The 16,413-nt window shown below is 47.8% G+C and overlaps 1 protein-coding gene across 1 annotated transcript in view; it reads left to right on the forward strand.

Annotated features, from left to right (window-relative positions):
- The window catches only part of LOC141164850 (zinc finger CCCH-type antiviral protein 1-like), a 56,956-nt gene extending 41,126 nt beyond the window's left edge, over positions 1-15,830 (forward strand). Inside the window, exons 12-13 of the mRNA XM_073650474.1 lie at positions 10,851-11,002; positions 13,557-15,830. Of these exons, the coding sequence (XP_073506575.1) occupies positions 10,851-11,002; positions 13,557-13,834 (430 nt within the window). The 3' untranslated portion in view covers positions 13,835-15,830. The remainder of the gene's footprint in view (positions 1-10,850; positions 11,003-13,556) is intronic.
- Positions 15,831-16,413: the final 583 nt, after the last annotated feature.

Below are 16,413 nucleotides of genomic sequence, written 5' to 3' on the forward strand. Positions count from 1 at the left end.
CTTCACCCTTACATCTGGAGGGGGGTTAATATGTGCCACATAAAGAGAGGTATAGATAAGAGCCAGCGCTGTACCAGGATGCCCCAGCTCATGGTGGTCCGATTTCTTAACAACTGATGGTAGGACCGCGAGGGATCCACACCTCGCCAACCTGCCTGACGTCACTATTACGTCAGATGGATCATGTAATTCGGTCTGCCCACTTTCAACAATGTGACGTTCCGCATCGCCTGGGGACACATAAGGGCAGGTCACAGACAACCTCCTATCTACACAGAGGCACTCAGAGTGAGAGGATGTGGCCTACACAGCCACTGATGTGGCACCACACTTGCCCACAACCCTGACAGGCTAAGGGGCCCCTTTTACTAGCACCAGTGAAGCAGAACCTTATAAGCGCAGTAGAATCGCCACCAGTTCCTCATTAGATATACGCCTGGTCCATTAACAGGGTTATATCGGGCTAGAAACCAGCCCCGGTAGCATGAAAAGTTAAACCGAGAAACGGACATGTGGATTCGTGGATCAAGATAAAAGAGCAGCCCAAGGTTCAATTATATATTTAATCACCTTAAGGGCACACTAGACAATACAGTATATACATAACGGTTATACATTTACAATGGTCAGATATTCAAATAGTACAGGACAAAAAATATAGGCAGATGGATCATATCAATTACCTGTGTGACTTCCGATCATGTCAACGCTGGGCCTCAGGGCCAACGGCTTCCAGCTGGGTCCTAGGTCCTTCACAGAACGTTACTCGACGTGACCCTCCCCGTTCGAAGTGGACTGTATGCATCAGGGAGAGAGTGGGACCACATGGCCTTACACTAGCTTTTATCCCTTTTTGGGTCACTTTCCTCCTGCCCCCTGGGCGGAACATAAGTCACCTCCCCTGGAGGTTTGTAGCTAAATTTCCCAAAACCTATGAAAGATCATAACTCCTTTCTGGACTGTCCTAGGGTGGTGGTTCTGGCGCCATCGGATCTGGCCAGGCCTCTGCTACGAATGGAGACTAAGCACAGCTTTGCTACTTAGCTTCTACTAGCTGTTCTATGTATCTCCATATCCCTGGGTGCTAGAATGGATCGAGACCCCAGAAGGAGTACGGTCTAGTCTGGAGATCTCGGAAATATATGCTATGTATAGCTAGGACATATAGTATCTAGTGTTGAGCGAGCACTAAAATGCTCGGGTGCTCGAAGCTCGGGCCGAGCTCGCCGTAATACTCGGGTGCTCGACCCGAGCAACGAGCCCAATGTTAGTCTATGGGAGACCGGAGCATTTTTGCGGCGGCACCCCCGGCAGTCTTTTAGAAGCCTAACAAGTGCCCAAAACGATAGTGACAGTGCTCAAATGACATGGGGATAGCATGGGGATCGCCCCAGAAAGCATTTCTGACCCCTAGGTCACTGCTGTCAACAACATCGTCAGAGGTATTAAGCCACTTTTAAGGGCTCACAATAAAACGTTCAAAAACTAAACTGAAACTGCTTTCCTGTGAAATATGTTAAGGAAGTTCCTTTCCAGGGTAAAGACTTGTGTATAAGGTAAAATAAATAACCCAGAAAAAAATACTCCTCCACACCTTGGGCTATGTTCACAAGTAGCATTTTTTATGCGTTTTTGCACTTTTGTATTGCTTTCAACCGTGATAAATGCATTCAGCGGGAAATGTCATTTTAACATTTTACAACCTTATCTGGCCATGTGCTGTGTGACACATGCATACAGTGCTGAAAAGACATGGGAACAGCATGGGGAAGACCCCTGGAAGCATCTCTGACACCCAGGTCACTGCCTAAAAGTGTGCCCATCAGAAGTCATCCTTGCCGCATCAGAAGATGCAGACTTGCAACTATCCCCATGCAAGTCCTTGTCCCAGGGCAGTGTTCAATTGTACCTCCCCCATTCCTTGCAATGCAAGCGCAAGTATGCAGCCTGCCACCCACCCACCCCCAGGCTGCAATACCATGCTGCTTGCTTGCACTTGAAATTGGGCCTTTTAGGCATGTGGAGGCGGAATCTGGCCACCACGTCATGGCTGCGTTGGCGGCCTGGTATCCATACTCGGTCCCCAGCCGCCCGGTAGGCCGGGTGTCCTCACTCAGTCCCCAGCCGCCCCGTGGCCGGGTGTCCATGCACGGTCCCCAGCCGCCCCTATTTCTCCTGTCAACTTCCCCCCACACACTTTTCTTAGCGCGGCCTGCTTTAGGGCAGAATTGGACGAGCCCACCAGAGAACCAGACTCCTCCGGTGGGCCCTGGCTTCTCCATCAGGGGAGTTGAGAGTGCCAAGGTGAGGAGCATGATGATGATGATAGAAGTTAGCATCTGCTTTGTTTTCTTGGAATGCAAACGCATGTATGTAGTAGCGGCTAGGTCTGAGGTGGTCAGCGTTTTGGCGCATATCCTACCTCCTCCGAGGATTGCTAGATGTTTTCCTGCTACTATCCCAGTTCTATGACTCCCGTTAAAACAAAGCTTCAGGTGATAAATGATGGATGAGGTAGTGGCAAAGGAGAAAGAGCAGGAGGAACAGGGATCATTCACATCAATATCAGGCCAGTCAACCAGATATGTCTTGTAGGATATGTTTCTGTAACAAAAGGAGCGGTTCGGCTAGACAGTTATAGGGCATACAGTGAGTGCAATGCCTACCAAAAATTTCGAGGCACTCCAATGCCCCTTGGAAATGACATGGAGGTCAGAGGGCCTTAACTAAACTGTTTTTCCATTTATAGCAACTGGGTCTCCTGTACACTGTTGGCCTAAGCAGTGAATGGAAGGCTTTCCAAAAATTATGAGGAACTGCAATGCCCCTTGAAACAGACATGGATTACAGCGTACTAAAAACCTTCTACCCATTATTGGGGAGTGGGTCTCCCTTAGTGTTCGCCTATGCATTGAAAAGAGTCGTGGAGGTTAGAGGTAATTAAAAACAACATTTCAATGCCCCTTGGAAGAGCTGTGGAGTTCAGAGTGGCTTAAGAAGACGCTTTTAATGCCCCTTTGAAGAGACGTGGAGGTCACAGTAGCTTAACAAGACGGTTTAATGCCCCTCAGAAGAGACGTGGAGGTCCCAGTAGCTTAACAAGACGGTTTTAATGCCCCTTGGAAAAGTGGTGGAGGTCACAGTAGCTTAAGAAGACGGTTTGAATGCCCCTTGGAAGAGACGTGGAGGTCCCAGTAGCTTAATAAGATGGTTTTAATGCCCCTCGGAAAAGTGGTGGAGGTCGCAGTAGCTTAAGAAGACGCTTTTAATGCCCCTCGGAAAAGTGGTGTAGGTCGCAGTAGCTTAAGAAGACGCTTTTAATGCCCCTCAGAAGAGACGTGGAGGTCCCAGTAGCTTAACAAGACGATTTTAATGCCCCTTTCAAGAGCCATACAGTACAGCATCTTAAAAATATTATTCCCATTATTGGGGAGTGGGTCTCCCACAGTCTTTGCTTATGCCTTCCAAGCAAAAGCTGCCAAAAATTAGGATGGAGGAACTTGCAATGCCCCTTACAAGAGCCATGAAGTACAGCATATTACAACCATTATTCCCATTATTGGGGAGTGTGTCTCCCATAGTCTTTGCTTATGCCTTCCAAGCAAAACCTGCCAAAAATTAGGACGGGGGAACTTGCAATGCCCCTTACAAGAGCCATGAAGTACAGCATATTACAACCATTATTCCCATTATTGGGGAGTGGGTCTCCCATAGTGTTTGCTTATGCCTTCCAAGCAAAAGCTGCCAAAAATTAGGAGGAAATGCAATGCCCGTTGGAAGAGTCGTGGAGGTTAGAGTTAATTAAAAACAACATTTCAATGCCCCTTGGAAGAGCTGTGGAGTTCAGAGTGGCTTAAGAAGACGCTTTTAATGCCCCTTTGAAGAGACGTGGAGGTCACAGTAGCTTAACAAGATGGTTTTAATGCCCCTCGGAAAAGTGGTGGAGGTCACAGTAGCTTAACAAGATGCTTTTAATGACCCTCGGAGGAGACGTGGAGGTCCCAGTAGCTTAACAAGACGGTTTTAATGCCCCTTGAAAAAGTGGTGGAGGTCGCAGTAGCTTAACAAAACGGTTTGAATGCCCCTTGGAAGAAACGTGGAGGTCGCAGTAGCTTAACAAGACTGTTTTAATGCCCCTTGGAAAAGTGGTGGAGGTCACAGTAGCTTAACAAGACGGTTTGAATGCCCCTTGGAAGAGACGTGGAGGTCCCAGTAGCTTAACAAGATGGTTTGAATGCCCCTTGGAAGAGACGTGGAGGTCCCAGTAGCTTAACAAGACAATTTGAATTCCCCTTGGAAGAGATGTGGAGGTCCCAGTAGCTTAACAAGACAGTTTGAATGCCCCTTGGAAGAGACATGGAGGTCCCAGTAGCTTAACAAGACGGTTTTAATGCCCCTTGGAAAAGTGGTGGAGGTCCCAGTAGCTTAACAAGACTCTTTTAATGCCCCTCAGAAGAGACGTGGAGGTCCCAGTAGATTAACAAGACGGTTTTAATGCCCCTTACAAGAGCCATACAGTACAGCATCTTAAAAATATTATTCCCATTATTGAGGAGTGGGTGTCCCATAGTATTTGCTTATGCCTTCCAAGCAAAAGCTGCCAAAAATTAGGACGGAGGAGCTTGCAATTCCCCTTACAAGAGCCATGCTGTACAGCATATTACAAACATTTCACATTTTTGGGGAGTGGGTCTCCCATAGTCTTTGCTTATGCCTTCCAAGCAAAAGCTGCCAAAAATTAGGACGGAGGAACTTGCAATGCCCCTTACATGAGCCATGCAGTACAGCATATTACAAACATTATTCCCATTATTGGGGAGTGGGTCTCCCATAGTCTTTGCTTATGCCTTCCAAGCAAAAGCTGCCAAAAATTAGGACGGAGGAACTTGCAATGCCCCTTACAAGAGCCATGCAGTACAGCATATTACAAAAATTATTCCCATTATTGGGGAGTGTGTCTCCCATAGTCTTTGCCTACGTCGTCCAAGCAAAAGCTGCCAAAAATTAGCTTAACAAGACGGTTTTAATGCCCCTTGGAAAAGTGGTGGAGGTCACAGAAGCATAACAAGATGGTTTTAATGCCCCTCGGAAAAGTGGTGGAGGTTACAGTAGCTTAACAAGATGCTTTTAATGCCCCTCAGAAGAGACGTGGAGGTCCCAGTAGCTTCACAAGACGGTTTTAATGCCTCTTGGAAACGTGGTGGAGGTTGCAGTAGCTTAACAAGACTGTTTGAATGCCCCTTGGAAGAGACATGGAGGTCGCAGTAGCTTAACAAGATGGTTTTAATGCCCCTTGGAAAAGTGGTGGAGGTCACAGTAGCTTAACAAGACTGTTTGAATGCCCCTTGGAAAAGTGGTGGAGGTCGCAGTAGCTTAACAAGACGGTTTGAATGCCCCTTGGAAGAGACATGGAGGTCCCAGTAGCTTAACAAGACGGTTTTAATGCCCCTCGGAAAAGTGGTGGAGATCACAGTAGCTTAACAAGACGCTTTTAATGCCCCTCAGAAGAGACGTGGAGGTCCCAGTAGCTTAACAAGATGGTTTTAATGCCCCTTACAAGAGCCATACAGTACAGCATCTTAAAAATATTATTCCCATTATTGGGGAGTGGGTCTCCCACAGTCTTTGCTTATGCCTTCCAAGCAAAAGCTGACAAAAATAAGGACAGAGGAACTTTCAATAATTGCAACACGGACCACGGTCACCTTGGTGGTATAGTGGTGGTGGAGGCTGAGGATAAGGAGAAGAACATAAAACTGCCGAAATGAGGAAGCGCATACCCATGTGTAGGTGTGAAGCGGTGCATGTGAATACACCTCCCGAAATAACACAGTGGATTTGACTTTATATTACTCTGCTGTCATTTGTTGGTGATGAGAAGTCTGGCCCAATCCAGTCCTTGTTCATTTTGATAAGGGTCAGCTTGTCAGCATTGTCAGTTGACAGGCGAGTGCGCTTATCAGGCGTACAGAGCGAGTTCATTCCAAGTGTCCAGCTTGGATACCCAATAATTAAAAGGCACAGAGGAATCACGGAGGACGCTGGTTCGGTTAGCAAGGTACTCCCTCACCATCTTTTGAAACTTTCCACTCCTTGTGGGAGTACCCCGCGCCTCAGGGTCTGTCCGAAGGGAGGGTCTGAGAAAACTGTCCCAGAACATTGACAGTGTTCCCCTGACTCTGCTGGATTGTTGTTGCGTCTCTCTCGCATGTACACTTTGATTCGGCAACGGACTGTGACCTCTGCCACTAGCGTGTTCAGATGGGAATTTTTTTTAACAGTTCTGCAGCAAGGGCCTTCTGGTACTGCCCCATTTTTGTAGGCCTCTCCACCTCAGGAATAAGAGAGTGAAAGTTCTCCTTGTAGCGGGGGTCTAAAAGTGTCACCAACCAGTAATGACTGTCACCCAACATTTTGACAACGCAAGGGTCACGGTTAAGGCAGCGTAACAAAGTCAGCCAGACTGGTAACGGGCAAGACTTCCGTGTCCTCACCAAGATGACGACTGACCATCCTCTCCTCCTCCTCCTCCCCCCTGTCCTCAGGCCACCCACGCTGAACCGACGGTATGACAGTTGTACAGGTACTACCGTCTACAGCGCATGATACAAGCTCCTGTTCTTCCTCCTCCTCTCCCTCATTGTCCCCCAATGCACATTGGGATGAGATGAGGCTGGGCCGTGTGTAATCGACCGCTACGGCTTCTTGATCCATCTCATCATACTCTGGCTGCAATGCCTCCTCTTTAATTCTCTGCAGAGAGCGTTGCAAAAGACAGACAAGTGGGATGCTGACGCTAATGATGGCGTCATCGCCACTCACCATCTTGGTGGACTCCTCAAAGTTTGTCAAGATGGTACATATGTCAGACATCCAGGTCCACTCCTGAGGTCTTATGTGTGGAGTCTGACCTGAATATTGACGGCCTTGTTGCAGCTGGTACTCCACAACTGCTCTCTTCTACTCACAAATTCTTTGCAACATGTGGAGGGTAGAGTTCCAACGTGTGGGGACATCACACACCAGTCGGTGTGCCGGAAGCTGCAAACGCTGCTGCAACACAGCAAGGGCGGCGGAAGCTGTAGCTGACTTCCGAAAATGAGCTGACAGGCGGCGTACTTTGACGAGCAGATCTGGCAACTCGGGGTACGATTTAAGAAACCGCTGAACCATGAGGTTAAGCACATGAGCCAGGCATGGTACGTGTGTGATCTCACCTCGCCTCACTACCGCCACCAGGTTACGGCCATTGTCACACACGACCATGCCTGGATGTAGGTTCAGCGGTCTCAGCCACAGATCTGCCTGTTCTTTCACAGCTGTCCACAACTCACAAGCAGTGTGAGGTTTATCACCTAAGCTTATGAGTTTCAGCACAGCCTGTTGCCGCTTGGCGGAGGCAGTACTGCAATGCTTCCAGCTTGTAACTGATGTGGTGATATCTGAGATGGAGGCTGAACATGAGGAGGAGGAGGAGGAGGATGATGCGCAGGAGCTGTACACTGTGGGGGCAACTCTGACTGACATAGGGCCCGCAATCCTCGGTGTGGGGAGGATGTGTTCCGTCCCAAGGTCTGACTGGGTCCCGGCTTCCACTATGTTTACCCAGTGTGCCGTCAGGGAGATGTACCATCCCTGGCCACAAGCACTTGTCCTCGTGTCCGTTGTCAGGTGGACTCTCCCAGTAACTGCGTTGTTGAGGGCACGGCAGATGCTTTGGGACACGTGCTTGTGTAGTGCGGGGAAATGTGCGAATTAAGACTGTGGCCTGTGGGGCGTTGGCTGCAAATTTGCGCTTTCGATCAAAGGTCTGGGATATGGACAATTGAACGCTGCGGTGGGACGTGGACGTTGATGCTGTTTCTTGAGAAACTGCCATAACAAGTGAAGACTGAGAGGAGGGGGCATCTTTACATGCAGTATGGACAGGGGATTGCCTTGCACACACAACAGGGGGTTCTATTGCACGCACAACAGTGGAAGAAGCAGTGGTGACACCCGCTGACACTGGTCGTGGACCCTGGGGTTCACCCCACAAAGTCACCCCTGGGGTTCAAAGCTTTGCTGCCATGTGCCTGATTATGCTGGTGGTGGTCAGGCTGGTAGTTTTGTCACCCCTGCTGATGCTGGCATGGCAGGTGGTACAAATGGCCTTTTTGGGGTTATCAGCCGAGTCTTTAAAAAAATTCCAGACTCTGGAAGACCTACTGCTTGTACTGGCAACGTCCCTCGTGTTGGTGTTACGGGGAACGGTTGCCCGCCTTCTGTCTGCGGCCACCACACTGCTTCTTCCTGCCTGTTGGGGTACTCTGCCTCCCTCCCCCTGTGTGCTGTTGGCCTCGCTCTGCGTGTCCTCCTGCCACGTTGGGTCAGTTACTAGATCATCCACCACCTCCTCCTCCTCTTCCACTTGCGCACCACGATCCTCCTCCTCACTTCCTGGCAATTGTGTCTCGTCATCGTCCACCTCTTGTGACAAATTGCCAGCGTCGACTTCCTGTGGCCGTGGCTCTTCAAATATTTGGGCATCGCTACATGGGACCTCCTCTTCCACCACTTCAAGCGTATCAGGCGAGGGGCACAAATCTGGAAATGGACCAGTGAACAGCTCTTCAGTGTCCAACTGTGGGATCAGTTGCTGTCTGACGACACTCAGCATGGTGGGAGGAAGGAGCATCAGGGTGAGGAGGAGTATGCGGTCGAGACTCACGGCTACTAAGAGTTGACCGTGTGGAAGACAGACCGGAGGTGGTGGTGCCCAGGTAACTGGAAGTATTATCTGCTATCCAATTAATAACCTGTTCACACTGATCAGTTCTCAATACTGGTGTTGTTCTGTGCTTCCCTAGTAATTCGGTCAAGAAGTGGGAGCGAGAAGATGTGGCTGTTGGTTGTGGCACATTTTCACCTTGGCCATGGCCCCGTCATCTGCACGAACCATCACCAGAACGTCCACTTCCACGTCCCTTGCCACGTTCCTTGCCCATTGTAAATGAAGTAAAATAGCTTACACTCGCACTATCAATGGAAAAAGGGTAATAAAGAGTAGATTAGAACCGTGGAAGAGGAAAACCACAGTTCTATTTCTCTGGCCCACACTCGACTCTTAAACAATCTGAACAATCAGGGAGAAACTATTACTGTTTTTCTTTACGGAAAAAATACCAAAAGCTGAATAATAGAGATTTTTTACCGTGTAATGGCAAAACCACAGTTATTGTTTACTGGGGTATACCAGACAATTTTAAATAGATATATTTGCGGCTGAACAGTGAGCGACACACTCAAACTGTTTTTTTTTAGGTAAAAATGGCCCAAAAGTGGATAATACAGAGGTTTGAACCGTGGAACTGCGAAACCACACTTGTATTTCTCTGGCCTACACCAGACTATTTTCAACAGATATATTTGTGTCTGAACAATCAGGAGACACTATTACTGTTTTTCTTTATGGCAAAAAATGGCAAAAGCAGGATAATACAGAGATTTGACCCGTGGAACTGCAAAACCACACTTCTATTTCTCGGGCCTACACCAGACTATTTTCAACAGATATATTTGTGTCTGAAAAATCAAGGAGACACTATTAGTTTTTTTTTTACGGCAAAAAATGCCAACAGCAGGATAATAGAGATTTTTTACCGTGGAACAGCAAAACCACAGTTATAATTTACTGGGGTATACCACACTTTTTTAAATAGAGATATTTGCGGCTGAACAGTGAGCGACACACTCAAACTGTTTTTTTTAGATACAAATGGCCCAAAAGTGGATAATACAGAGGTTTGAACCGTGGAACTGCAAAACCACACTTCTGTTTCTCTGGCCTACACCAGACTATTTTCAACAGATATATTTGTGTCTGAAAAATCAGAGACACACTTTTTTTTCTTTTTCTGGGGGTGGGGGGGGGACACACCAAAAGGTTAATAAGATGGGTATTTGTACAGTGTGAAGGAGGGAAAAAAAGAAGAGGATTTAGATGAAAAAAAAGGATTTTTCCTGGCCCCCGAGACCTGGAGCTAAGTCCAGCAATTTCAGCAGCAGGAGCAGCACACAGGACTGTAATGCAGCGTTTGCTGGTATAACCACTGCGTCTCCTATACAGCCTGCCTGCCTGATATCTGGGATGGATATTAGTCCTGAGAAGGACTGTTTCTTTGATCTTGCAGCATTTACAGACCCTACACTAACTATTTCGCAGTATATATCTCTCCCTAGCTCAGCAGCACTCTCCCTACACCGTCTGATCTCGGGCGACTGTGTCCAAGATGGCGGCGCCCGGTTTTAAATACTGGAGGTGACGCTGGGTGGCCCGCCAATCACTGTAATGCCCACAACCAACATGGCTGCAGCATTACAGTGACGGGCTGGCAATCCCTGCATGTTCATTGGCTCTGTAAAGAGCGCCAAACATGCAGGGCGGAGACCCGAGCTCCCGCCCGAGTAACCCGGAAATGCTCGGTGCTCGCCGAACGACCCGAGTAGCGTGATGCTCGGGCGAGTACCGAGCAGTGTCGAGCATGCTCGCTCAACACTAATAGTATCTCAATAACTTCTTATAAAACCATAGCTGCTTTAACAAAGCAATTTAGACAGCATGGCTTGCATCCACAGGGGTCTTCCTCTAGGAGTTTTCATACTAGCTAGCTGGTGGGGGTGTGAATCCCTTCTTTGAAGCTGGCCCGGTGTCTTGTTACAGCTGCACATGCTGAAGGGGGATTGTACTGCTATCAGATCCCCCCACACTCTTCATAAGGACCTTACAGATAAAGGATGCCCTGAGTCAGTGTGATCCTCTTTCTCCACTTTTACTGCTTTTTTTTTGTAATTTTTGTTTTATTTTTAAGGCAAAAGAAACAGATGGAAAAAGTCAATCAGGGACAAGACGTGAACGAAATCCGGTTGTTTCATGGCACAGACGGTAAACACAGTGATGCCATCTGTGATCAGAATTTTGATTGGCGCATCTGTGGCACCCATGGCACCGTGTATGGAGAAGGTAGGAAGCAGCATCCAACAATAAATGCCCTGATTGTTGGACTGTTTATTTTCCCTTGGAAAGTGCAGATGACCCTGAGGGACCTTCAATGGCTATATCCCAGATAATGAACGGATAGGGGATAACATATTGGTAACACTGCTGGGACCCCCAGAGATCCCAAGAACAGAGCTTTGTAGCCTATAAACCGGGCTTTACAGAGTTCTATTTTGACTGGATTGGAGGTGCGGATACTTGACCTTTCCTCCATTCATTGTACATGGGGCTGCCCAATATAGCGCAGAGCTGTGCTCTGCTTCCCCAGGGCAATTACATATATATTATAAACTAGATGGTGGCCCGATTCTAACGCATCGGGTATTCTAGAATATGTATGCGGCCGACAGGGCGCAATCAGCAGAGCGATGTTTAAATTTGGCGCCAATATCGGTGCTTGGTCGCGGGCGGCAACCGCGACCAATCAGCAGAGCGGTGTTTAAATTTGGTGGCAATATCGGTGATTGGTCGCGGGCGGCGGCCGCGACCAATCAGCGAACCGTGTTAGTGAGGACTGGAGAGCGTGTTTAAATTTGGCGCCAAAATCGCTGATTAGGCGCGACCAATCAGCAAAGGGGGGGTTTAAATTTTGCGCCAAAATCGCTGATTGGTCACGGCTGGCGGCCGCAACCAATCAGCAGAGCGGCTTTTAAATTTTCCTTCCACATCGCTGATTGGTCGCGGGCGTCGACCGCGACCAATCAGCGTCGTATTAGTGAGGACCGGGGAGCGGCGCTGCTTGTGCGGCTACTTCCGCTGCGAGAAGCCGGGAGACGCGCGGCTGCTCGCAGCAGAAGCATCCCGACTGGCGGCGCCGCTCCCCGGTCCTCCATTCAGCTAGCGGCCGGGAGATGAGCGCCTCGCGCCGGTCATCTCCCTGCTGCATCGCTGCTGACCTCCGTCCTGCAGATGAGCCGCTAACGGCCGCCATCTTTTTCTCAAATCCCGCGTCGCTGATTGGCCGCGACCGGACCAATAAGCGACGCGGGATTTCCTGGACAGACAGACAGACAGACGGGATAAGACGATTATATATATAGACTAGATGGTGGCCTAATTCTAACGCATCGGGTATTCTAGAATATGTATGCGGCCGACCGGGCGCAATCAGCAGAGCGGTGTTTAAATTTGGCGCCAAAATCGCTGATTGGTTGCGGGCGGCAACCGCGACCAATCAGCAAAGCGGTGTTTAAATTTGGCGGCAATATCGCAGATTGGTCGCAGGCGGCGGCCGCAACCAATCAGCAAACCGTGTTAGTGAGGACTGGAGAGCGGTGTTTAAATTTGGCGCCAAAATCGCGGATTGGTGGTGGCCGGCGGTCGCGACCAATCAGCAGAGTGGTGTTTAAATTTGGCGCCAAGATCGCTGATTGGTCGCGGGCAGCGTCCGCGACCAATCAGCACATCAGTGTTTAAATGTAGCGCTAAGATCGGTGATTGGTCGCAGCCGCTATTTAAATGTGGCGCCCAAATCGGTGATTGGTCGTGGGCTGCGGCTGCGACCAATCAGCACAGTGGTGTTTAACTTTTGAGCCAAGATCACTGATTGGTCGCGGCCGGAGAGCGCGACCAATCAGCGAATCGTATTGGTGAGGACCGGGGAGCGGCGCTGCCTGTGCGGCTACTTCCGCTGCGAGAACCCGGGACATGAGCGACTGCTCGCAGCAGAAGTATCCGGACCCGCAGTGCCGCTCCCCGGTCCTCCCTTCACACCCTAGCCGCATGGAGGTCAGCGGCGCCGGCGGTCGAGGTCCTTCTGCTGCTACCGCCCGGGAGATGATCGCCTCGCGCTGGTCATCTCCCGGCTGCATCTCCGTCCTGCAGATGAGCCGCTAACGGCCGCCATCTTTTTTCTGAAATCCCACGTCGCTGATTGGCCGCTGCCGGACCAATGAGCGACGCGGGATTTCCTGGACAGACAGACGGGATAAGACGATTATATATATAGATGGAGCAGAGATTGACAATGCACACATCCCATCCAGTCCCGATGGCACTCTGCAGAGCCAGGTCCTGGATTCCAGAACTCCATTCTATGGATCTCTTGGGCTCTTACAATTCTGGGAAAAATCTTTTAATCCTCGTGGCCAATCAGATGCCACCTATGTAGACTCTTTAAATTTGTGTTCTGTTATTCCAAAGCTAGAGGACGCCCTGACATCCACTATATGTGGATCCCTCCATTCTGTGAGCCCTTCTGTGCAGCTGTGACTCCATAGAGATAGGAAGACCCCTGGGATGGAGCTTCAGGGGTCCTTAAGTGGATGCACTCAAATTGACTAGTTTTTAACAGATTCCTCAAAATAGGTACTCTCATCAGGATGTATCAGTACAGAGGACACTTTTCTGGTTACTGTTTCCAGCTGTCACACTTATCAGTAATGTACAAGCGGTGACTCTCCAGCCTTGTACAACCACAACTCCCAGCATGGCCTGACATCCCCGGATTTCCTATGTGATATATTACTGAAGTCATCACGCAGGAGTTTCTGGTAACCTGTCCTTGTTCTCCCCATAGGAAGCTACTTTGCTCGAGACGCCTCGTACTCCCATAACTACTCCACACCGACATCTGGCGGGTCACGGGCGATGTTCGTAGCTCGTGTGCTGGTGGGAGACTACGTCAATGGAGGCTTCCAAATGAAGCGTCCACCGCTGAGACCCGGCAGCAGCACCCGGTACTATGACTCCTGTGTGGACAATGCCATCAGCCCCTCCATCTTTGTGGTGTTTGAAAAGCATCAGATCTACCCGGAATATCTCCTGGAGTATGAGGAAGAGCCAAAAATATCCTAAAATGCCAAATGTAGAACTGGCGATGACATTACATCCCCCACAATGAACCACATCAGAATAGGAGGCGAAGTGGAACATAAAGCCAATGCGCCCCTGCAGCTTCAGGCCAGTGGGCACCGGGCGGCCCCTGCTTACCCTTCCAGCACTAGTCCTTCCACTTGATGGAAAGTTTTCTGCACTAAAACTAGCCCTGCTCTTGTTTAAGCAGACCTGGCTAAAAAAAAAAAACTACCAGCCCACATACTATACCCCTCCTCCACTTAATATTGCACAAAAATGTTAGCATGCAATGCACACTGTGCCGAATTTCACCTCACTTGCTGATGCTTCTCATCACTCTCTTTAATATATAAACAAAGCTTTCAAAATGGAACATGGAAACACCTAATAATATGATCAAGGTCAGGTGGACACCGAGGCTGATTTTGGCTTTACTGCTATCTGAGTTGAAAATTGGAGTGGTGTTTCCCCCCGCAGTGCAATTTAAGCTTCCAATGAACAAATGCAATTCTATCATTGTTTTTCGGTGTTTGCTTTCAGAGTATTCATTCATTATTATTTAGTCCCCTTACGGGACTTGAACCTTATCACGTATACTATATAATGAAATGCCAGAGTATTTTAGTATATAGAACAATTCACTGCCTCCTGTTAGGGAATACAGAACCACAACCATCATCAGTACAGGAATACAGCACCATCAGAATATGAATACCACTATTAGTACATGCTTACATTACCAGAACCACCATCAGCACATGAATATAGCACCAGAACCATCATCACTATAGGAATAAATCACCACAATCACTATCAGTGCAAATATATATGCCAGAACTATGGTCAGTACAAAAATGCAACACCAGAACCATCATCAGTTTTAGGAATACAGCTCCATAAATACCATCAGTACATACATACTGTACCAGAACGATTATCAGCACATGAATGTAGCACCAGAAGCACCATCAGCATATGAAAACAGCACCAAAACCACCATCAGTAAATGAGTACCGCACCAGAACCACGATCAGTAAAATAGTACATCACCAGAACCACCATAAATATATGACTAAATCACAAGAACCGTCATCAGTATATGAATATATCACCAAAGCCATCATCAGCATATGAATACATCACCAGAACCATCATCGGTACAGGAATACAGCACCGGAACCACCATCAGTACATATATGTAGCACCAGTACCACCATCAGTACATGAATACAACACCAGAACCACTATCAACACATGAATACAGCACCAGATCCACCATCAGTATATGAATACAGCACCAGAATCACTATCAGTGCATAAATGCAGCACCAGAACCGCCATTATTACAGAAATACATAGCAAGAACCACCATCAGTACATGAATATATCATCTGAACCACCGTCAGTATAGGATTACAGCACCAGAATCATCATCAGTACACGAATACATCCCCAGAACCATCTTCTGTATAGAAATACATCTCCAGAACCACAATCAGTACATGAATACAGCACCAGAATTATCATCATTGGACTATACAAGGTAATACACCACTAATTGAAAGCAGTCACATGCACAATACTTAACCATTCGAGGATTAGTCACTTTTCCTGACAGGTGTGTATTAATATAGATGTTATACTCATATTAGTCATTTGGATGATCTGTACAAGTCTCCCTGGGATCTCAGCTGAGAGATAGGAGTATGGGCACGATTCTCTTTGAGTTGTATAGGAGCTCCAAAATAGCACAACATACCTTCCTAGAGGCACCTAGAGGACAGGTGAGTAGAATGTGTTCTTCCTTTGTTTAACCCCTTGCCTCCCCTCTGTTTATTATTCTTTGGGGTCTCTTGCTCATCTCTTCATGGTAATCAGGGAACTTTTTTATAGTTATTTATGGTTTCGACTGAATGGAATCTAACAGTCAAACCAAGTAAATCTGCCCGAAACAATTTTCAGGAGATTCGCTCATCTCTGATAGGACTTCTTTTTACGCATCTTCTTGAATTTCATGTGCAACAGTTTATAAAATGAATAAACTTTTTTAAAAGTTTTATCTTTCTACTCCTCTATTTATTTCTGAATTTGTCCTGATTACATGGATACTCTATTAGTCGGTGTATGGGAATTTTCAGATGTGACACATACAATAACTGTGTTTATGTTACACAAACTGTATATGGCACACACAACCATAGTATATGTTACACACACACTCCGTATATTACATACAGTGTGGGCCCTGTGGAAACTGCAGCCCTACCTCTACAAACCCAACTTCTCCATAGTCACTGACCACAAGGGTGAGTTGTCATGGATGTATTTGTGAAATCTATAAGCCATTTTGTAGTTGATAGTGAATATTGAAGCAAGACTATGACCTCCACATGACCTTTATCTTTTTATTTTTGGCAGGGACCCTTCCTCCTCCCGCAAACAGGTAATTAAAGTTGGTCATTTGATGGATCGCAGACATGAATTCCATACCCAGTAGTGATGGGCGAGCAAATTGAAATACTCGGGTGTTCGACCCGAGCAACGAGCCCAATGTAAGTCTATGGGAAACTCGAGCATTT

The sequence above is a fragment of the Phyllobates terribilis genome, unplaced genomic scaffold (assembly GCF_046119375.1).
Source record: "Phyllobates terribilis strain yellow unplaced genomic scaffold, ASM4611937v1 Scaffold_10__3_contigs__length_209671492, whole genome shotgun sequence".
Lineage (NCBI taxonomy): Eukaryota > Metazoa > Chordata > Amphibia > Anura > Dendrobatidae > Phyllobates > Phyllobates terribilis.